Source organism: Lissotriton vulgaris, chromosome 1_1 (assembly GCF_964263255.1).
Source record: "Lissotriton vulgaris chromosome 1_1, aLisVul1.2, whole genome shotgun sequence".
Taxonomy (NCBI): Eukaryota; Metazoa; Chordata; class Amphibia; order Caudata; family Salamandridae; genus Lissotriton; species Lissotriton vulgaris.
In genome coordinates this window covers 1,672,980,366-1,673,003,861 of record NC_141685.1, presented here as the reverse complement: position 1 = coordinate 1,673,003,861, position 23,496 = coordinate 1,672,980,366, and the positions used below count along the sequence as shown (strand labels likewise).

At 47.8% G+C, this 23,496-nt stretch overlaps 1 protein-coding gene across 1 annotated transcript in view; it reads left to right on the top strand.

Moving 5' to 3' along the window:
• Positions 1-23,496, top strand: part of LRGUK (leucine rich repeats and guanylate kinase domain containing) — a 390,949-nt gene that overhangs the window by 340,901 nt on the left and 26,552 nt on the right. The window contains exon 16 of the mRNA XM_086918919.1: positions 7,079-7,233. Coding sequence (XP_086775045.1) covers positions 7,079-7,233 — 155 coding nt within the window. The remainder of the gene's footprint in view (positions 1-7,078; positions 7,234-23,496) is intronic.

Genomic DNA, 23,496 nt, shown 5'->3' with positions numbered 1-23,496 from the left:
CTATATAAAACTTTGCAAATAAATAAAAATGATGCATTTTATTTTCTACTAGAATTTTCCTAAAGAACTGCTAAAATCTGCACAAGCATTGGGAAAGCACATTACCATCATGGCACAGTACTAGGCACTGCAAGGAAATTCGGAAGAATTTCTTTATTGGTAATGCCACAGTGAAAAGAGGAGCTTTACGGTATTATTGGACACAGCAAATGAATCTAGGGCAAGGAAAAGCAAGCAATCTAAACTGGGTGGGGGTCATGGAGGGCAAGTGCAAGTAAGAAGGCTTTGACCCACTGTACAGAGATGACGAGTGGGCTGATGCGGAATAATAGGGAATCGGAATAAAAGGGAGTATGTAAGCCATAGAGGGACCTCGGCATGAGAGATGTTGTGCATCTAAAAGTGATACTTAGATAATCAAATTGAAAACTATGAGATCTCAGTAGTCAGTGGAAGTGTGAAGTATAGGATGAGATATGGGCCGACTGATTAAGAACAAAAAAAAATCAATTGATGAATGTAGAATAGTTAAAGAAGAAGAATAGGATATTGCGGAATACCGAAAATATTAAGAGCAAGTAATACGAATGTGATCGAAACGGAGGGCCTGGTTACGAGTTTGGCAGTCCATCAGACCGTCGAATCCATGGTGGAGGTGTGGTGGCGGTTGGGGCCTGCTGCACCAGTTGTCCGCCTGCCGTATTACAAATACAGCATTCGGACCTTCATGGGACCACCGCAGCCGTCAGGAACCGGGTTCGCTGGCGGTAGCGCAGCAGTCAGATGTGTGCAGTATGTTGGCGGTGGCGCTGTGGCACCGCCAAGCATATTACGAGTTTTCCTCGCTGCCAGGATTTCATGGCAGTGTTGACTCAATGAAATTCTGGTAGTGAGGTAACAAAGGGGGCCTTACAGTGCACCCTGTTACCCCTGATGGGGCACATGGTCTGCCCTTTGTGTGCATGCACCTCCTTCTTTGCATGGCATGGACTTCACAGGCCATGCCGTGCAGAAAAGGGCTTTGGTGCTCTTATTGCAGTGCCTTTTTCAAAGGCAGTGCCATGTGAACGCAAATGGACTGCCCGCCAGCCAACGAGATGAACTTGTAATCTGGTGAGCATCTGGCGGTCGAGTTTGGCGGAGTAGGACTGCAGCGTGCCGTCCCGCTCCTGCACCGCCAAACCCGTAATTAGGCCCAGAGTCTAAAAGCAGAAAAAGTCAGAAAGAAACAAATCTTTATGATGTTGTATAACTGAAATTAACATGGGTATAAACCCAAGAACATTTTCCCTAGAATAAAATAATAGGAGGAGAGGAAAGGGAATCAGAATCCAGGAAATATAAGGTTTGATTGTGGGCAGGTGCCAAGGATTCATTTGCAAACACCAGACAGAAATAAGCTTTGAAACACTATAAAAAAAAATAGAAGTAAATACAGATTTGAGTGACATCTGTTTAAAAATGCAAGTGAAATTCAACTTACAATAGGTAAAGGAACACGATGGAGAGTAAAGAGAAAAGAACCAAGCACAGATTTCTGAGATGCACCATACAAGTGCGGACCAGAAGCAGGCACGGATCTTTTCCAGGACATGGAAAATACTGACTGGACAAATGAGAGATGGTGGAAAAAACTGAACCAGAACTTCCCAAGGACTGTAACATGGATAGAAGGTAACAGTGACAAACAGTGCTAAAAGCATGGAAAGATCCAGATGTGACAAGAGTGAAGGATCAGATTATACACAGAAAATAGTGGCGTCTCTGGAGAATGGGCTGATGTATGCCTGAGTAAAAGGGAAGTATAAAGATAGTTGAGTAGGAATGGCAGGATAGAAATACGCGCGGGAGTTAAACAGAAGTGAAGGATCAAGTGGTGGTTTTACAGAAGGTGAAGGTAAATGTAGCTTCGCTAGCATTATAAAGTGTGAAAATCTGGAACGAAGATGTCTCCGACCTAAATGCATTTTGTTCCTTCTTACTACTTTGCCTTCTCCATAGTTTTGTAATTGATTTCCTATGCTCCTACTGATGAGTGCAGTCGATTGCCAAACATGGCATGCCAGAGTGTTCAGATGGCATGAAATGATGTTGCAGGGAAACACTCAGATTCTCAATTTTGTGGAATTAGGTTAGATATAGATAGGGTTTGCAATGGTGCTACACATGCAATTGGTAATCTATACCTATTGAGGAAGTCCTCACCCAACTAAGAGGACAGACCAGGGCATTCTTTGCCAAATTCCATCACTTGCAGAGCCTCTGTGGGATGTAGACTATTAAATGTGCCTGTCAGAATCCTCTGCCCCAAGCCCTTCGCCGCTTGTCTGATAGGCTAAAATCGGGGCTTGTTTAATTTTTAAAAACAGATTTTTTTTCCCACAGTGCAAGCAGTCATTAAAGCCCATCATTCTGGACAGAGGTGCATCATTTGGCGCTCACCACGTTGAGCCGTATGCAGGAGCAAAAGATCTATCAGGGTGCTTGTGTGCAGGTGCCAGGTGGACTCAGCTCTTAAATACGCGAACACTCAAGAAAGTACCCAGCCTGCTTGCGAATGCAGTAGAGGCGCCTTTGGTGTAATAATACATAAGCCAATGTGTTGCTACATACTCAACAATAATTACAACTGAAAATTAACAAAACTACGTTAAACACCGCTGTAAGTTAAAAAAAGTCAAGATTTGCTCATAAAGAAAAAACAAGAAAAACATTAGTTACCGACGTTAACGCCGTGTTTCAGCAATGATGAGTTAACCAATTGACAAATGCTTCATCTGTCCCTTAGTTCCTGCTGACACCCCCCCCTCCCCCCCACCCCCAGTTAATGTAGATCAACCTTGATCTCTCTTACCAGTACCAGACGTGAACAAAGGGATGCGTCGCACAACTGTGAGTCTGGTGCCAGCGAGGTCACTCCCTTCTTATACAGGTGCACAGACCCATTCTTACCTTATACAAGCTCACAGACCCATTCTTATCTTATACAAGCTCACAGACCCATTCTTATCTTATACAAGCTCACAGACCCATTCTTATCTTATACAAGCTCACAGACCCATTCTTATCTTATGCAAGTGCACAGACCCATTCTTATCCTATACAAGTGCACGGACCCATTCTTATCGTATACTAGCGCACAGACCCATTCTTATCTTATACAAGCTCACAGACCCATTCTTATCTTATGCAAGTGCACAGACCCATTCTTATCCTATACAAGTGCACAGACCCATTCTTATCCTATACTAGCGCACAGACCCATTCTTATCTTATACAACGCACAGACCCATTCTTATCTTATACAAGCGCACAGACCCATTCTTATCTTATGCAAGTGCACTGACCCATTCTTATCCTATACAAGTGCAAAGACCCATTCTTATCTTATACAAGCGCACAGACCCATTCTTATCTTATGCAAGTGCACTGACCCATTCTTATCCTATGCAAGTGCACTGACCCATTCTTATCCTATACAAGTGCAAAGACCCATTATTTTCTCATGCAGGTGCACTGACCCATTCTTATCTTATACAAGTGCACTGACCCATTCTTATCCTATACAAGTGCACAGACCCATTCTTATCCTATACAAGTGCACAGACCCATTCTTATCCTATACAAGTGCACTGACCCATTCTTATCCTATACAAGTGCACAGACCCATTATTTTCTCATGCAAGTGCACTGATCCATTTTTATCTTATACAAGTGCACAGACCCATTCTTGTCTTATACAAGTGCACTGACCCATTCTTATCCTATACAAGTGCGCTGACCCATTCTTATCCTATACAAGTGCACAGACCCATTCTTATCCAATACAAGTGCACAGACCCATTCTTAGCCTATACAAGTGCACTGACCCATTCTTATCCTATACAAGTGCACAGACCCATTATTTTCTCATGCAAGTGCACTGACCCATTTTTATCTTATAGAAGTGCACAGACCCATTCTTATCTTATACAAGTGCACTGACCCATTCTTATCCTATACAAGTGCACAGACCCATTCTTTTCTCATGCAAGTGCACAGACCCATTCTTATCTTATACAAGTGCACTGACCCATTCTTATCCTATACAAGTGCACAGACTCATTCTTTTCTCATGCAAGTGCACTGACCCATTCTTATCTTATACAAGTGCACAGATCCATCCTTTTCTCATGCAAGTGCACTGACCCATTCTTATCTTATACAAGTGCACAGATCCATTCTTATTTTATGCAAGTGCACTGACCCATTCTTATTTTATACAAGTGCACAGATCCATTCTTATTTTATGCAAGTGCACTGACCCATTCTTATCTTAGACAAGTACGCTGACCCATTCTTATCTTATACAAGTGCACTGACCCATTCTTATCCTATACAAGTGCACAGACTCATTCTTTTCTCATGCAAGTGCACTGACCCATTCTTATCTTATACAAGTGCACAGATCCATCCTTTTCTCATGCAAGTGCACTGACCCATTCTTATCTTATACAAGTGCACAGATCCATTCTTATTTTATGCAAGTGCACTGACCCATTCTTATTTTATACAAGTGCACAGATCCATTCTTATTTTATGCAAGTGCACTGACCCATTCTTATCTTATACAAGCGCACAGACCCATTTGTATCTTATACAAGGGCACAAACCCATTCTTCTCTTGTGCAAGTGCACTGACCCATTCTTATCCTATACAAGTGCACAGACCCATTCTTTTCTCATGCAAGTGCACTGACCCATTCTTATCGTATACAAGTTCACAGAACCAATCATTTTCTCATGCAAGTGCACTGACCCATTCTTATCTTATACAAGTGCACAGATCCATTCTTATTTTGTGCAAGTGCACTGACCCATTCTTATCTTATAAAAGTGCACAGATCCATTCTTATCTTATACAAGTGCACAGACCCATTCTTATCTTAGACAAGTACACTGACCCATTCTTATCTTATAAAAGTGCACAGATCCATTCTTATCTTATACAAGTGCACTGACCCATTCTTATCTTATAAAAGTGCACAGATCCATTCTTATCTTATACAAGTGCACTGACCCATTCTTATCTTATACAAGCGCACAGACCCATTCTTATCTTAGACAAGTACACTGACCCATTCTTATCTTATACAGTACATAGACCTATCTTACTCAAGCACTGTTATGTATATTTTGTATGCAATAAGAGGTAGTAGATGCTGCTTTCTTTACAAAAACTAGCTTAACAATGTTGTGTTCCCAAGGTGTCTTTGGCGTTACCTAATGGGTGATAGAGCTCTGTTAGTAGATCAGGAATCTGCAGGAAGTCAGAGGGGGTTGCATTGATATTCAGGGAGCATGTAACCATTTAAAGTGAAAACATTGTAAGTTAAGGTGGTCATGTTCTCCATTTCTCCCACAATGTCAAGAGGCACAAGCTGGACCTTCGTACCAGGGAGGGGAATACAGAACATAGACTTCATATTGCCACCATCTTGGACTGTACACCTAGGGCTAATGTAACAGCAACTTGGGACAACCAGTATTATCCTCAGGGGCTGGAGATTCAGAAGGACTGCCAAACTCCACCAGTGTGCTGTGAGATTAAACAGAACCTTCTACACACATAGATAATTTAACAAATCTAACCAGTCTTTCTCGCAAGATTTCTTCTTCCTCCTTCGTTCACTCCATCATCCATACATTAAAGCAATTATATCTGAAGAAAAAAAGTAAACGATCTTAAAAAAATGTTAAAAAAATGACGTATCTACACGCAACATTTTCATGTGTCGCTGTTCAGAGGTAGAAAATCTGAGTTGTCCAGAGATTTTAAAGTGGCTAAGGGGAGGATGCTACTGGTCTGCTTTTGTGCTTAAAATTCTGAGCTGCTAATGACACTTGAAAAATCCATCCTAGTAGTGTGAATGGATGAGCTAAAAGGCTAAGAAATCATGAGTAACTATAATATGTAACTTTTTCTTACTCTTCCATCCTCAAGTGTGTTTATGTGTTCACGATGCTGAGCCCTGTGTGGGTGTCACTCTCATTAGGACAACTTGACTGATTAGTGCCTGCCAACTTGAGATTGTCCACTTTTTGTAGCCTTAAGGGAGCATGTGAGAGTCTCTAGATCACGGCCCCGCTCAACAATGGCGTCACCCTGTTACAGGAGAGTACTTGAAATGTACAATATGTACCTTTTAAAGCTTGTATAAGTTCCACTCATGTCACCAATGGGATCGTTATGCGAATTATTATTGTATCACTTTTTTGTAAACTTGCAGCAGTGCGCAGTAATTTTGCTTTTAAAATGCCTTATAGGTTTTGCTTACATGCCTATCTGGATTACTGTGAATATTTTCAGTATGCCCCATATGTGTGAATACACAGCTCTCCGCTGTCCCTCTGGCTATCCACATATTAAAAGGATATAGGAAGTGACATCAACGTTTTGTGGTTTTATAAACAAAATGGTGCCATGACCTTGTCCCTCAACGTGGACCCTGAACTCTGGGGGAAACATCCTTAAATATCCTCATTGCATAAAGTAGACAGTGCTTAGTGTCTCCCCTGTATAAAGGTTGCTCTGGCACTTTTATAGTACAGACTGACCGTACTGTCTTTGTTGGACATCTTGCTTAAGTGAGCGGTTCTGCATCTGTTGCGTGTAGCATTTTACGAGCAGTGTGTTTATTTGCCCTTAGTAGTTAAAAGTTTTATAGGACTTTACTTTCCAGACTCTTTTGATTGCTGGTCGCACAGTTCTTTACAACTCGGTTTATTGTCTCTAAGTCTTCACTACGATTAAAAAAGCGTTGAGATGTTGGACAAGAATTTGGAAGTCGGACAGAACCGAGATTAAAGCTGTGCAGCTTGAACATACTTTTATATGCCATAGTCAGATTTTCAGTCTTGTTATCTCAGAATAGGTACTTTTCTGGTCAGTACCTAGTCCTTCTCACTCATATTTGTAAAGTTTAAAGTATTTTTTAAATGTGTCTTTTGTTATAATGTAGTCACTAAGCCTGTGGCAATAAGGCTAAGCTGGCTTTTCACTAAATTTACATCTCTAAACATCTCTCGTCCTTGCAAGATACTAGTAAAACGAGGGACCAGAAGCACAGCTTGTTATCGAGCGGGACTGGTACCCGGACTCAGACCACGGCCACTAATGGATTTCTCGACTCAGCAGCCAGAACCTACTCCGCCAGAGTGTCAGCTAAACTGTCTGCAACGAAAAACCCATTGGTAAGTTAAAAAAAATAGTATGTTCTTTAGTGTCCTATAAAAGTGTCAGGGGTTTGGATGTATTTTTAAACTATGTTTGCATCTAGCTCCCTCCATGTTGAATGGGCAGAGCAAATGAAACCCTGTAAGTGACCCCAAAAAGTGTGCTAACACTAAAGGTATGTGCATTCTCTAGCTCCATCCCTCAGTTACACAATTGCAGTTTTCTACTGATCACTGTGGATCGATCAGTGGGATGGTTTTTAGAACTTTGTATCTGAATGCCGGACTTTACTACCTCTGTCCCTTTTAGCTATTTTTCTCTTCAGCGGTTCATGCAGGAGGCGGGAGGGACCTAGAAGAGTCAAGTACCAGTGTTTGACCCTTGCCGGGCTTCGCATTGATCACCCGCGCCCCCTCTCCACCTCTAGCTTTTGTTCACAGCTTGCCAGTGGTTTCTGTGAAGATAAACCTCTCCAGCAATCCAATCCCATCTAAACGCATGCAACTTGCCTATAAGAATTGCCGAGCTATTATATTGTATATATCATGTATAATTGTGGTCGCATGGTAGGCATCTGTAGCCACCAGTACTGCAAGTAGACTACTTGGAAGCCTTTTTTGACAGAGGGCTCTACAGTCTAATGTAGGGTAAAGATCTTCTCTCCAGAAACTATGCTGAGAAAGAAGTAGATCCAGCTGTCTGCCAAATAGAACAGTGAAATGGACCCACAATCCAACTTAATCAGGATTTCTCAAAGTCTTTCCCTGACTGGTAAGTCTGCGCCTCGCAAATACAACTTTCCAAAAAGGAGTTGCATTTAAGGCCCCTGTGAAATTTGAGGTTTTGGCCACCACTTACAGATAAGTAGGTATATCTGAATAGTTGACTTTGGAATAGTTTCAGATTTTCCTGCAGTTGAAGTTAGATATCGTATAAACTAAAAACCCTTCTCAATTCTTCATGCCCAGCAAGCGTGGTCGCAGAGAGGTTCTCTCTGTGTCGGGATCCTATGTTGATTGACTTTGAGTTTGGGCCTTTGGTCTTACACATATACTGGCACTCTAGAATGAGTGGGAATGCAGTTTCACTCGACTATTTCATCCTACTTTCTCATGCCTCCAGTGCCTCCTCTTGGAAGTTGTTTGCATTACAAGAGCACAGGAAGCTGAATTTTACCTTTTATTGACTATTCCAGGTAATGGATGTAGCACTACATACTGTCAGATTAGGTACTCATGCCTAAAGCAGGTATAACTGAGCCAGTGAAAGAGGAGCAGTCATACTAAACCTGCCAGAAAATGCCTGTGAGGAGTCCATGAGACAAATTCCCAGATCCTTAACTGTTAGGCCAACACCAGGTTAATATGCCTTGTATTACACAAGTAGTCACCCTTGAAATTTAAAGCAACCACTCAGTGGTCCCAGACAAAGTAACAAGATCACAACTCCTTCACAACTGCTCACTGAAAAAGAGCTGCTCATAGCATGATAACTGGTTGTGCAAAGGAACATGTAATTTTTACATTTTTGAACATGTGTTCACTGGAAACTGATTTTAAAACAAGTTACTGCTGTCTTCAGTGCCACCAAATAAAGTTAAATAAAAATAGAGGTCTAGCTACAGCTTCACTTTGTTCCCCTCCCAGGTATCGTCAATACTAGTCAATACTGGCTCGAGTTGAACTAATTATTCATTACTTCAAGGCACACATACCGTTTCCTCCGTTACGAAATGACATAAAGTTAGATGGTTATATTTTATTGTGGCAATTTAAGTGCATGACTTTGCAGGGACCGATAAGCCAGTCTGTGGTAGAGCTCCTTGATAACTTTACGCAGATTGGCTCCTGTATTTTTGCTGCGTTTCAGTATTAATATATTTATTAACAAGGGACATCCTCCCCCATTTCCCACTCATTCACACCTATTTAAAACCAAAATATATTTTTTTTACTGTTGCATTAACATTACCTTACTATTCCAATGTTAATTTCCCGCATTAACTTGGTTTTGGATTTTCTAATGCTCACCTCCTATCACCGTCCATCACCACCCCCTTTTGTACCGCTTTTGGCCGCCATAAGTGTGGCAGGGTATGCTCAGTCGTGAGTCCCTTGCTCACTTTGCCACTGGATTCAAGCAAGCCGGGCTGAAGACGGCTGGAATGCCAGAAACCGGTCCTCGGAAGCTTGTTTCCGATCCAGGGAAGACATGGCTTGGCAGTTCGGGCTGGACTGTTCCCATGAGGCACAGGGTCAGACTGATTTGCATATAGCCATGTCTGAACTGGGGTGGCAGAGTGGGCTAAAGAACAGTGATGGATTAAACCCAGATCTTTTGACTGGGTGTGAGTGTTTGATTGATTCAGATGCTCCGTCCATCACCACCCCCTTTTGTACCACCTCCTATTATGCCATAATCAAAATCAACGTTATGTGTTTTTTTTTCTGAATTGCAATAGTTTTATAACCAAAAATATTGACTTGAAAACAATACCATTTTTTCCAAGTTCAAATTTTTAGGTGGCAATTTCTCGTCACCTACACCAAGCGCTATTGCTTAGGTACTTGTAGCGCAGACCATTTCTTAAGCAGTGGTCAATTATTACATCAGGGAAATAGGCTTTCAGAATAATAGATATAGTGCAAGTACAGTCCTTTAGACCTCGCTTCTGCCTTTTGTTTTGTATTGGAGGTGTTTCTCATTTGTCTGCTTGAGGACAAGAACTGACATCATCTTAAGAAGCCTTAGGGCTCCATCAAAGAAAATATGTTACAAAACTTTTATTCTTGCTTATTCTTGCTTCTTCTTATCTCAAAAGACAACAAGAAGCTCAGTCGATTTATTGGCCGATTGCATCTGCCCAAACTGTGCCAGGACTAAATTAAAATATATGGTTCGAGGCATATGAGCTGCAGACCACACACTATTGCATAGATCTCCATCTGGTGGTGGGTCCGGAAGATTACACTTTGTTTTTGTCTTGGAAGAGTCTTTGTCTGTTGGATGACTCCTCCCGTAGATCGTAGTGCGCATGGGCATCGACTCCATCTTCAGATTGTTTTTTTCCGCCATCGGGCTCGGATGTGTTTATTGTTCGTTCCCGTTACCGATCTCTTTTCGACTTCCAGAACTTCATCATACCATTGGTATCGTCTTCGACAGCAATTCTAGTTAACCGTGTCGAGGAAAGGCTTGCACTTCTCGATTCTAGTGTTCGTCGGGGCCTACGGGCCAAACTGCGTCATTGGGCCTTTTGCTCATGGAAAGAACACCCTTCAAGAAATGCCCTCAATGTGGACACAAATTCCCTCACACTGATCTTCATGAGGTTTGCAATCTGTGCTTGTCTCCAGAGCACAAGAGTCGAGACTGTGAGACCTGCGCTTCGTTCCAGTCCAAGAAGACCATCAGGGACAGTCGAGCTCGAAGAGTCATGGCGCAGTCATCTTCATCGACACCAGACCTCATCATAGACGAGGCTCCGAGCACCAGGAAGACATTGTTTCCGAAGCAGAGGAGTCAGCTTCCGGAGCCGAGGACCCTTCTGAAGATGACGATCTTCTTCCAGCTGGTCAACATGTCGTGAGTAAGAGCGTCGACCCTGTTCACCTCCCCATACCGGGACAGGCTTTGGTTCCACCTCCACCTCCGGGTCCAGGTGCACACCAAACAAAACCTTCAAACGCCCCGTCTTCTGGCTCGGCAACGAAAATTCCAAAAAAGCCTCCAGGCCGATGGGGATCGAGTCAGTTTGTCGGTCCCGACAAGCAAAAGGTCCTCAAACCAAAATTAACCCCGACACCAAACACCCCGACACGGCGCCGAAACCAAGCCTGGCACCAAAAGATGTTCCCAAGTCTGCCGAACCGAAAACCACTCCGGTTCCGTAAAAAAGTAGACCCGAAGCCTTCTTCGGCATCGAAACATACTTCGGCTCCGAAGATCGATCATTCTTAACGTACTTCGGGTCCAAAGAGCACAGATCTGACAAACACCATGTCTTCTGAACCGAAACAATCTGCTCCAAAGACAATAGACATTGTAAAACCTAAGACCTTCAGTCCAAACAAGACAAATCGGCACAGAAAAAGACTTTTTCACCAGAAGAGCTTTTCCAACCAGACCCAAAGCAAAAGACCCTTCGTATTAACCCACACACTGGACATGTTATTACGGTGCCTGAAATGAGGAAAATGGACTATCCTAAACCACCTCCAGTTCTTCTCAAGAAGCATGCTCAAACTTCCCCATAAGAATTCCTTCACCATTAATAGAAATACCAGCAAATATTTCTCCAGTGCACTCACCATCCAGCACACATAGCATTATACCACAGGAGGATGATGATGACAATTATTCACAGGAGATAGAAAGTGAGCATCATGTATACGACATAGATGACCCAGACAATATTCCTGAGCCATCAGATGATCCCTGGGCAGATTATAATCTGCCAGATGCACCAGATCTGCCACAAAATTATGTATACCCATCCAAACCATCTCCCCAGATGATACTATTGGGTTTACACAGCTCATTCATAGAGCAGCCACATTTCATGGGGTAGACTTACACACAGATCTAGTGGACGAGGATTTCCTCATGGATACACTACTATCATCACATAAAACCACGACCACATTACCAGTACCTAGTGGAGTGGTGAGACATGCACCAGAGGTATTCAAAGACCCCGTCAGAGCTAGGGTAATTAACCCCAGACTAGAAAAGAAATATAAGGCAGCTCCAACTGACCAAGCATACATTAAAGGTCAGCTGCCATTAGACTCATTGGTAGTATCAAATGCGAAAAAGAGAGCTAACTCGCAGACAACAGAGGATGCTCCACCCCCTGATAAAGAGTCTAAGCTTTTAGATGCTTCAGGGAAACACACTACCTCACAAGCAGCCAATGTCTGGAGGATTGCTAACACTCAAGCCTTGTTGGCAAGATATGATAGAGCTCCTTATGATGAGTTAGAATCACTCATGCCACATTTACCAGAGCAATACAAAACCAGAGCTTCTGATCTAATACAAGAAGGCAAGGTTATTACAAATACCTAGATCCGCTATGCGTTAGATACTGCAGACACAGCCTCTAGAGCAATAAATACAGGAGTACTGATGCGTAGACATGCATGGCTACGCATCTCTGGTTTTAAACCAGAAGTACAGGCCAGTATTTGAAATCAACCATTTGACCAGCAACATCTTTTTGGTCCAACAGTTGATAACGCACTAGAGAAGATTTAAAAAGATTCAGATACCGCAAAATCCATGGGGGCTTTACAAATGCAGACCCATAGAGCGTCTTTTCGTCGCTCCTCATATAGATGCGCTTCCAAAGGCTTTCAAACTGAGAACACCTCCTCTTCTTATAATGCGCCCACCCAATCCTCACCCAGCAGAGGGTATTACAGAGGAGGATATAGAGGTAACAACAATAAGGGCAGAGGCAACAACAACCGCAATGCCATTACTCTCAATCAGTGACTTCCCTCCCATCCCCCCAGACCATTCCAATCCTATCGGGGGGAGATTACAACAATTCCTACCTGTCTGGAACTCCATCACCACAGACAGGTGGGTAAGACAAATAATTCAGTCAGGTTATTGCCTGGAACTCACTTCCACTCCTTCAACAATACCACCCAGACAACATCCTATGTCACAGGAACATCTCATACTTCTAAGACAAGAGGTGGCATCTCTATGACAAAAGAATGCAATAGGACCTGTCCCAAAACACCATCAAAACACAGGAGTTTACTCCCTATACTTTCTCATACCCAAAAAGGACGGATCCCTGAGACCTAGACTAGATCTAAGACCCCTGAACCTGTACATACAATCCGACCATTTCCATATGGTCACATTACAACAAGTTCTACTGTTGTTGAAACAAGGAGACTTTCTTGCCACAATAGATCTCAAGGACTCTTACTTTCATATCCCTATCCATCAGTCTCACAGAAAGTACCTTCGATTTGTACTAGAAGGTCAACACTACCAATTCAAAGTTCTCCCTGTCGGAGTAACTACAGCACCTTGAGTGTTTACAAAGTGTCTAGCAGTAGTAGCAGCACACTTGAGAAGGGACAACATTCACGTCTTCCCATACCTACACGACTGATTAATAAAAACCAAGTCATACCACCAATGTGTACAGCACACACATCAGACTATATCTCTGTTGCACAAGATGGGGTTCACAGTAAATCAGAAGAAGTCACACCTCCAACCATCCCTATCTCAACAGTATCTGGGTGCCACAATAGATACCTCCAAGGCAATTGCATACCCCAATCTTACAAGGATACAATGTATGCAAGCTCTTATACAAAAATTCCAACCACAACACTCACTACCAGCTCGAGTATCCATGCAATTAATAGGAATGATGGCATCTTGCATTTTCATAGTACCATACGCAAGACTACATATGCGCCCCATACAAGAGTGCTTGGCATGTCAGTGGAGTCAGGCTCAACAACAAATAACAGATCTGGTGGTGGTAGACGACCGGACATATCGCTCTCTGCAATAGTGGAACACCAAAAACCTTTCCAAGGGCCGGCCGTTCTGCAGGTGGTGCTAACCAGAGACGCATCTCTCACAGGATGGGGAGCACATCTAGAGAAACACACAGTACAAGGTACATGGATACCGCAATAAAAGTTATTACTCCACATAAATCATCTGGAGTTGTTGGCAATTTTCCTAGCTCTTAAATCATTTCAACATTACCTATCAAAAAAGGCTGTACTGGTCCGTACAGACAATATGACGGCCATGTACTACATCCAAAAACAAGGAGGAACACACTTCGTACAGCTCTCCCGGCTGGCGCAGAGCATATGAGGTGGGCTATTCCTCAAAATATGTTTCTGTTAACAGATCTGCAACTTGATTGTGAACTCCTGGTAGATGTTCTGCAAAGTCTTCAAAGACAACAGATACACGAGTGGGAACTTCATCTACAGGTTTTTCAACCATTCTTTCACAAGTGGGGACAACCAGAGATAGATCTGTTTGCCACACACCGCAACTCCAAATGCCCAAGCTTCGCCGCCAGATACCCACACCCATTGTCCAAAGGCAATGCAGTATGGATGAGCTGGTCAAACAAATTTGCGTACGCTTTTCCAGCTCTCCTGCTAATTCCATTAGTAGTACGTAAGCTACAGCAACATTCCCTCACATTGATTCTCATAGCACCAACGTGGGCAAGACAACCGTGGTACACCACACTTCTAGAGCTATCAGTAGTACCACATCAAAAATTGAAACTCTCTCCACATCTACTAACACAGAACCATGGAGAGATCATTTATCCAGACCCAATGCAGCTCAATCTAGCGATTTGGCTCCTGAGGTCTTAGAATTTGGATACCTCAATCTTCCGCCTGATTATATGAATGTCATAAAAGAAGCAAGGCGCCCCACCACTAGAGCATGCTATGCAGCCAAGTGGAAAAGGTTTGTTGTGTATTGCACAAATAACAACATTAACCCATTAGATGTTTCTATACAAAACATCATATGCTACCTACTCCATCTACAAAGATGTAATATAGCGTACTTATTTTATTTAATTTGTTTTTATTGTTGCAGTAAAGCATCTTAGTACAGAGTAAACAATCCGCCGACGTGGCCTCAACATTCAGCCACGAACAGCTATGTGTGCAACGTTTTCTCATTTTATAGAACTGGTACACATAAACATGACTTCGGTGATTTAGTGCATTATGATCGTGTAAAGGCGCTGGCAGGCTGGGGAGCGATGGACCGGTATCGCCGTGGGGGCGATGAATAAGAATAGACGGGTACTTCCCCGCCGAAACAGCGCAGGATCTGGGTCTGTACTGTGCATATAACGGTGTTACCAGTGAACAGAGGGGTAACCAAACTGTGGGAGGGGAGCATGTAGGCGCTAGCAGGGTCCAAACAGGGAGATATTGGCGGCGAGTGTCGAGGGGGGTGGGGGGGGAAACCCCAGGGGTGGCCGGACACACGAGAGGTCGCTTAAGATGCAGGGGGTTATCGGGATTCGACCTTGGGGTGGCTCACATCAGGTGCAGGCTACCGGTCTTCTCGGTTGGGGGAAGGGGGAGGGTCAGGCGGGTCTCCTGCCTGCGTGGACTGTCGGAAGCTGTGTAGGAGCATGGCCCATTCCATGGAGATGGGAAATTTACGCGCGCCCTTGGCTTCTTCTTCCCTTAAGGCGTCTTCCTCCGCAGCCGCCCATTTACTAACCGCCCCCTTCCATTGTGCTATGAGGGGGCCCTCTGGGGATCGCCAGTGCATGGTTATACATCTATTGGCCAACAGGAGCGCTAAGTACACGAAGCGTCTATGCACCGGTTCTTGCTTAGAGATGTGGAGGATGCCTAGTGCACTGGACTCCCAGGTGGCTAGTGTAGTGAGACCCGTGAGTTCCAGTAGTGTGTTGTGTACTGCCCGCCAGAAGGGTTGAAGGTTGGGACAGTCCCAAAACATATGACGGAAATTTGCAGCCGGGAAACAGCATCTGGGGCAGAGGAATGGCGTGGAGGGGTAGAACTTCTGTAAACGCTCTGGGGTGAGATATGCCCTGTGTAATATATAGTATTGAATGTTTTTGAAGCGGGCGTTCCTAGAGACGCGTTTAGGGGCCTCAAGCGCCTTAGTCCACTCCGAGTCGTGCAGAGCGCGGCCAATGTCCTCCTCCCAAGTGGCCCGTAGGGTCGTCAGGGGAGCGTATGAGAGTTCTCGGATGGATTTATACAGCCATGTGACCAGGTGACGACCCACTCCCATATGCAGGATAGTATGTATTACTGGATGCGTGTCTGGTTCGCCATTTTGGAGATTGAAGTGGGGCCGGTATCCATCGAGTAGTTGCCTATATCTAAGAAATTGGCCCGGGGGGAGCCCATATTCCGCGATCAAGCGGTCCAGCGGCTTCAGCTGACCCTCCTCGAAGAGCGATTCCAGGTCTGTGATGCCACAGCGGGACCAGTCGGCGAGCAGTGGAGCCGTGAAGTAGGAATCCTGCCTGGGGCTGCCTATTAAAGGTAGCAGCGGGGAGTATGGGGGTCTATCGGGAGACAGCCTGTGAACCCGCAGCATGCATCGGCGCGCTATCGTCACATGGAGGGGGTACGTGCGCCGTGGCTTGGTGCCCGGGAGGAGTAGACGAGTAAGCTCCGGAGTCGTGATTCTGTCAGTAGGGGTAACTGTCTCCTGAGGGTAACGGTCTGCTGTCCAGTAGGACAGCCACTGGAGCTGTGCCGCGAGGAAATACGCCTCGAAGGATGGTGCTCCAAGTCCCCCCTGCGTCGTAGGGCGTTGAAGAGTTTTCAGGGCGACCCTGTGGCGGCCTGCTCCCCAGATGAGAGTTCCCAAGAGGTAATCAACGTCACGAAAGAAGGTCCTGGGCGGTATCACCGGTAGGTTTGTGAAATGGTAAAGGAGCCGGGGAAGCATCACCATTTTAGCGAGGGCTATCCGCCCTATCGGGGCCAGCGGTAGTTTATTCCAGAAGGCGACCGTCGGGCGTAGGCTAGCTAGTACTTTGCGGTGATTGCCTTCAAAGATGTCTGCTGGAGAATGGTATAAGCGGACGCCGAGGTACCGGGGAGCTTCCGCGGACCATGAGAGCTTATGTGGTCCGAGTTCGATGTCTCGGGGGGGGTAGGTCTGGGTGTAGTGGGTAGACTGTGGACTTGTCCCAGTTTACTTGTAGGCCCGAGGCAGCTGCAAATTCTGCCAATGTGGCCCCTATAGGGGTTAGGTCCGTTTCAATGTCACGGACATATATGAGAAGATCATCCGCGTACATGGACACACAGTGGGTTCCGTCTGCAAGCGGTACGCCCCAGTCTACACCTTCCTGACGCAGTCGAACCGCCAGCGGTTCGACCGCCAGCGCGAACAAAAGGGGCGACAAGGGACATCCTTGTCTTGTGCCTCGTCGAACTTCGAACGCCGGTGAGATACGTTTCCCGATACGAACTCGAGTGGTGAGGTCGGTGTATAGGAGGCGGGTATATGCCATGAGCGTCGGGCCGATATTGAGGCGTCGCAGGACCGAGAATAGGTAGGGCCAGGTGAGGGTGTCGAACTCCTTCTCCAGGTCCATAATGAGGCAGGCGGCGCGGGGAAATCTGCTGCGTACTTGATCTTGGATATGGAAGACTCGGCGAAGGTTCTGGGAGGTGTTTCTCCCTGGGATGAAGCCGCATTGGTCGGGGTGGACCAGCGGGCGTATGATCTGTGCATATCGGTCAGCCAGGATCTTCCCTAGAATCTTACAATCAGCCGACAGGAGTGTGATGGGTCGGTATGACCCCATGTGGAGCGGATCTCTGTGAGGTTTGGGAAAGGTGACAATCACGGACTCCCGTAGCGACTGGGGCAACTTCCCCAAATGGAGTGACGCCCCGAACATCCGTGACAGACGGGGGACCACCAAGGGAGAGAATGTTGAGTAGTATTCTAGTGGGAAGCCGTCCAGTCCCGGTGCTTTATTCCGGGACATGGCGCGTATCGCTTGGGTGATGTCAGAGGGAATTATCTTGGCATCCAGTATGCGCTTGTCGTCCTCTGATATCGTGGGCAGCGTCAGAGGGTCTAAAAAATGGTCCGCGGGAAACGGGGAACAGTAGGCCGGGGCTTCGTACACTCGCGCATAATGGCGTTGGAATGCCAGGAGAATCTCGGCTTGTGATTGCACTAATACACCTTCCGGGTTGATAATGTCTGTGATCGGCTTGAGTTCGGTGTCCTGCTTCGCCACCCAGGCCAGAAGCGCCCCGGTTTTGTCTCTGTCTTTGTGTACCCTAGAGGCGTATGCCCTAAAATTGTATTTTCGGAGGTCAGCGCAGGCAGTCTGATATTCCGTTTTAGCCTCTGCCGTGAGCACGGCGTGTTCCTCCGAGTCGTCACGCCGTTTAGTGAGAGCAGCCAGAGCTTGCTCCGCTGTTGAGAGCGTCCGTTCTAAGGCGCGGCGGACCCCCACTATCTGTTTGATGCATTCTCCCCTCGCCACCACCTTATACGCGTCCCACTCCACTAGTACCGATGACGCTGTGTTCTCGTTGTGCGTAAAGTAATCGCGTATGCTGGTTTTGTGTGCGTCCCTGAAAACCGGGTCCGCCAGACAGTCTCTAGGGAGGCACCAGGTGGGGACCGGTGGATGCGGGGGGCGCCAGGTAAGACGTATAATGTGGGCGTCGTGGTCTGAAAGGATCCGTCCCAGATAATCCGTAGATGTAATCTTAGGGAGGATCGGAGCAGAGCAGAGGAAACGGTCTAGGCGGACTCGAAGGTTGTGTGGAATCGAGTGGAAGGATTAAATGCGAGCCAGTGGGTGTAGGTGTCGCCATGCGTCAGTGAGCGCCCAGTGTGTGGTCCATGTCCTGAAGAGGGCTGCCTGCCGGGGGGCCGGGGAGTGTGTGGGGGGAGGGTGTGAGCGATCCAGCAAGGGGTCTAGTGTGCAGTTAAAGTCGCCTCCTAACACCCACGGGACTGTGGTGAACTGGGCTAGAACGCCCGTAAGGTGATCCCAGAACTGGTCCTGATCTGTATTAGGGGCGTAAATGCTGCCAAGGAGTACCCCTTGCCCATCAAGAATTCCCTCCAGAAGCGCGTATCTGCCCTCTCTGTCTACTACGCGCCGGAGCGCCCGGAAGGGAGTACCTGGCCTTACCCAGATTAATGCGCCGCGCGCGAACGCTGAATATTGTGTGGCACAAATGGTCCCTCGCCATTTGGCTTGTAGGCGAGTGAGTTCAGTAGCGTTAACGTGCGTCTCTTGTAAAAACGCTATGCTGGCCGCCATGCGCCGTATGTAGGAGTACACAGAGTAGCGCTTGCTGGGTGTGTGTAGGCCCCGTACGTTGAGTGTAAGGATATTAATGTCTGAGTGGGGGACAGCCATTCCTAGGGTGATGTGGTTGGGGAAGGGGCCCCTCTACAGTTCCCGTGGGCCGCCCGTGTGTGTGTGTCGTGTGTGTTCCTGCGCGCCAAGCTTCCTCAAACGTGGGGGGGGGACTGGGGGAGTTAACAGCAACTAGAACTTTGGGTGGGCAACTGTCCCAATACTGAGGATACGTCACCGGGGGTGGCATATCCAAACTAGTATCCCACTAGGGGAGAAATTCAACAGAAATTCGCGGGGGTGGCAGCATGTGTCGCTGCTGGGCCTGTGCGCGGGTCGGGCTCTAGTAGGAGAAGTGTCTATCGCTCGCTGGCGCGTACAGTTATCCGGTAGATCAGTCTAGGTTTCTAGACGTCGCGCACTACAACAGGCAATCATGAAAAGGATATCAGTTGACAGTTCAGTTATTCATGAGGAGGTGACAGGTTGGCTGGCCAGGGCAGCGTCCAATGTGTGTGCCACAACAAGGGGGGAGGAAATTGGGCCAAATCCCGACATAGTTCCATCACTGTCCCGGTCTTTCTCTGGGGTGAACAGGTGTGGCTGACCCTCCAGGTCTGAAGCAGGGGGTGACGAATGAAGTTCGGTGACCGCCCGCAGGACGTCTCGTCGTTCCTGCATGATTTGTGTGAGATCAGGGGAGCCCGCCGGGGAGGACGCCTGGCTCTTGGGGTGGTCAGATCGCACATGGCTTGCGCCCCGTCTCCTGGAGCGTCTGGAGTCTGTATTGCGTGCCTTCTGGGGTCCGGGTTTAGGGATCAGCGGGCAGTGAAATTCGGTCCAATCCTGTGCGTCCGCCGCCGTATCGAAGAAGAGGGCTTTCCCTTTGTGAATCACCTTAAGGCGGGCATGGAACAACAGGGAATATTGAAGGTCGTTTGCGCGGAGGCGCCTCTTGACTTCCAGAAATGTGGATCGTCGCTGTTGGACCTCTCGGGCATAGTCTGGGAACACCATAACGTGTTGGTCTTCCACCCGCAGGGGGCCCGCCGTCCGGGCCGCGCGAAGCACCGCATCTCGGTCCCGGAAGTGTAGAAACTTGGCTAGTATGGGCCGCGGGGGAAGACCAGGTTTGGGCGCCCGGGCCGGGACTCTGTGGGCCCTTTCGATGGAGAAGTATGGTGACCGGTCGCAGTCCGGGGTGAATGATTTAGTCCAGGATTCCATGTAGGTCAGAGGGTCTGAGTTTTCAATCCCCTCCGGCAGGCCCAGGACGCGAATGTTGCAGCGTCTCGAGCGTCCCTCCAAATCCACTGTGCGTTCCTCCAGGGTCGACACGTGACGCAGGATCTCCTGCAGATCTGCTGCCTGCGATTTCACCGTTGGTTGCAATTCAGTCACGATCCGTTCACCCTCCTTCACCCTGTCCGCCAGTTTGCGGTGTTCATCTCGGATTAGGCTAATGTCTGTCGTCAGGGTGCCCAATCTCTCCTCCATCGAGAGGCGAGACATTTCTATTGCCGCCAACACCTGGTCCAGCTTTGCTGATAGCGTAGGGTCGGCTTGCGACGCATTGGTCTGTGTCCATGCCCTCGTCTGGGGCATCTTCTCGACAGCTGTTTCCGGGACTGCCGTCGTCTGGGTGACCCTCGGCTTCCCCATGGGTGCTGCTGGAAGGAGGAGGGGGGGTTCCCCTCGGCCGTCGTGTGTCTCGAGGGCGGTGGGTCGTCGCCACGCAGTATCGCCGGGTGAGCGGTAGTTGAGTGCCGGTCAGCTCCTTCGGTCCCCTCCGGGTCCGAGGCGAGGCTCGGTCCACCCCGGGGGGCCTCCACCAGGGTTGTCAGGGGTGGGTCGCGGTTGCCGGGCCGGAGGTTCCGACCGCGTGGGGGTCCTCTCTTCTCCGTGGGGTGGGGCCCAGTACTCGCGTTGACCGGCCGGGCAAGGTCGGGTGGCGTGGGCCAGGGGGCCGCTGATATTGTCTTCAGTGCAGGCAGGGCGCCCCTATCCCCAGAGCGAGGTTCGTGGCTGTCCCTGGCGCTTAGGTCTTCATGGGCGCCATGTTAGGGTCAGGCACTCGGGTCTACCGGGCAGTTTGTAGAGGTAAGCGTGTCTTGGGCGCCCTGGTCAGGTGGCAGCGTGCTCAGTGGCCGTCCATGTGGTCGGAAGGGGTGCCAACGTGGGGTCTTCGGGGAGGAGGAGGGGGGGGGAGGCAGGACTGCACTCACCGCCCTCGATAATGGTGGCGGGCTTCTGAAGCGCCCAGCTCCGTGTAGGCGGCGCGCTCCTTGCGGTCCGCGGTGGCAGGCTGTCCGGTTTTGGGGGCCGATCAGGCTCCTGGCGGGGAAGTAGCTCCCAGGCGCCGGAGCCCCGGGGTGGCGGCCGCCATCTTGCGAGCCGGGGCCCCGGGATGGGGGAGGGCGTCGCTCGGTGTCCCCGCTCTCGCAGTATGTCTCCCAGTCGCTGTCTGGCCGCGTTCTCTAGGGCCGCTATTTAGGGATCCAGCGCCCGAGGGTTCAAGGGTCCGAGGCTGAGGCGCCGCAGTCAGGATCCCCGGGGGGGGATGGGAGAGACCAACACTCACTGCCCGTGATGAGGGTGTCGGGCACCCGGGGTGGTCCGCTCCGCGTCGGTATCCGTGTCGGTAGTGCGCTCACCGGTTTCACGCTGTCGGCGGCGGCAGGCCGTCCAAGCCCGGGAGCTGATCAGGCTTCTGTTGGGAATGCAGCTTCGGTGTATCGGAGCCCCGGGGCGGCGGCCGCCATCTTGTGTGTCGGGGCTCCGGAGCGTAGAGAGGCGCTGTGTGGCATACACCCCCGTAGGCTTATGTCGTCTCTCCTGCAGGCTCTCCTGTAGCTGTCGCTGGTTGCGTCTTCTGGGGCCGCCGTCCGGGGAGCCGGATCTCAGTGGCGCACAGGGTCAGGTAGCGTCCGCCATTTTCCAGGGTCGGCGGCCCTCGGTCCCGGCAGGAGACAGTCCGGCTTGCGCTGTCCGCCTGCTGTAGTCGCTGGTCACTCGAGGGGTGCCCCAGTGTGCGGGGGCATCCCGGGTGCTGTTTCGGGCAAGTTGAGGCTCCCGGCGATCTCGGGGACTGGGCAAGATGCTAGCCCGATCGCGGAGCCTCAGCAGGACACAGCCGCCATCGTGGCTTGCTAAGCCACGCCCCATGTAATATAGCGTACTTCTCAATCAGATTACATCTTGCTGCTATAGCAGCCTATCTTCAAAACAGACAACATTTGTCATTGTCAAGAGTACCTGCCATCAAAGCATTTATGGAAGGATTAAAAAGAATAATTCCTCCCGGAATACCACCCTTTCCGGTATGGATTTTAAATATTGTTCTCACTAGACTTATGGGTCCTCCATTTGAACCATTACATAAGTGTGAGTTACAGTTCCTTACATGGAAAGTTGCATTTCTAGTTGCTTTTACCTCACTCAGAAGAGTAAGTGAGATTCAGGCATTAACCATTCAAGAACAATTTATACAACTACATCACAACAAAGTAGTTCTTAAAACAAACCCTAACTTTCTGCCAAAAGTCATTTCACCATTTCACCTCAACCAATCTATTGAGTGGCCAGTATTATTTTCCCAGCCACAGACAGTTGCAGAAAGAGCTCTACACACATTAGATGTAAAAAGAGCACTCCTATACAACAAACACACAAAGGCAATCCTATCTCAAAATCAGGCATTGCAAGGTGGATTGTTAAGTGTATTCAAATCTGTTACCAGAAAGCAAAACGCACTCTATGCATTCCCCCTAGGGCTCATTCTACCCGTAATTTAGGGGCATCTATGGCATTCCTAGTTAATATACCATTAGATTATATATGTAAGGCAGCTACATGGTCTACACCACACACATTTACAAAACACTATTGTGTAGATGTGCAGGCAAAACAACAAGCTACTGTGGGCCAGGCTGTACTCAAAACATTATTTCAAACTACTGCAACAGATACAGGTGGTCGCCGCTAAGGGAGAAAACTGCTGTGCAATCGATGCAATAGTGTGTGGTCTGCAGCCCATATGCCTCGAACGGAAAATGCTACTTACCAGTATGCATATGTTCTTGGCATGTAGGGCTGCAGAACCACACACGACCACCCACCTCCCCGGCTACATGAATCTGTTCCAGTAATATCTTAATTAGATACACAATACATGGACATCCTTATCTATACTCATATAACTCCATCATTTGCCCAATGGCGAAAACAATCTGAAGATGGAGTCGATGCCCATGCGCACTATGATCTACGGGAGGAGTCATCCAACAGACAAAGACTCTTCCTAGACAAAAACAAAGTGTAATTATCCGGGCCCACCACCAGATAGTGATCTATGCAATAGTGTGTGGTTCCCCAGCCCTACATGCCAAGAACAGATGGATACTGGTAAGTA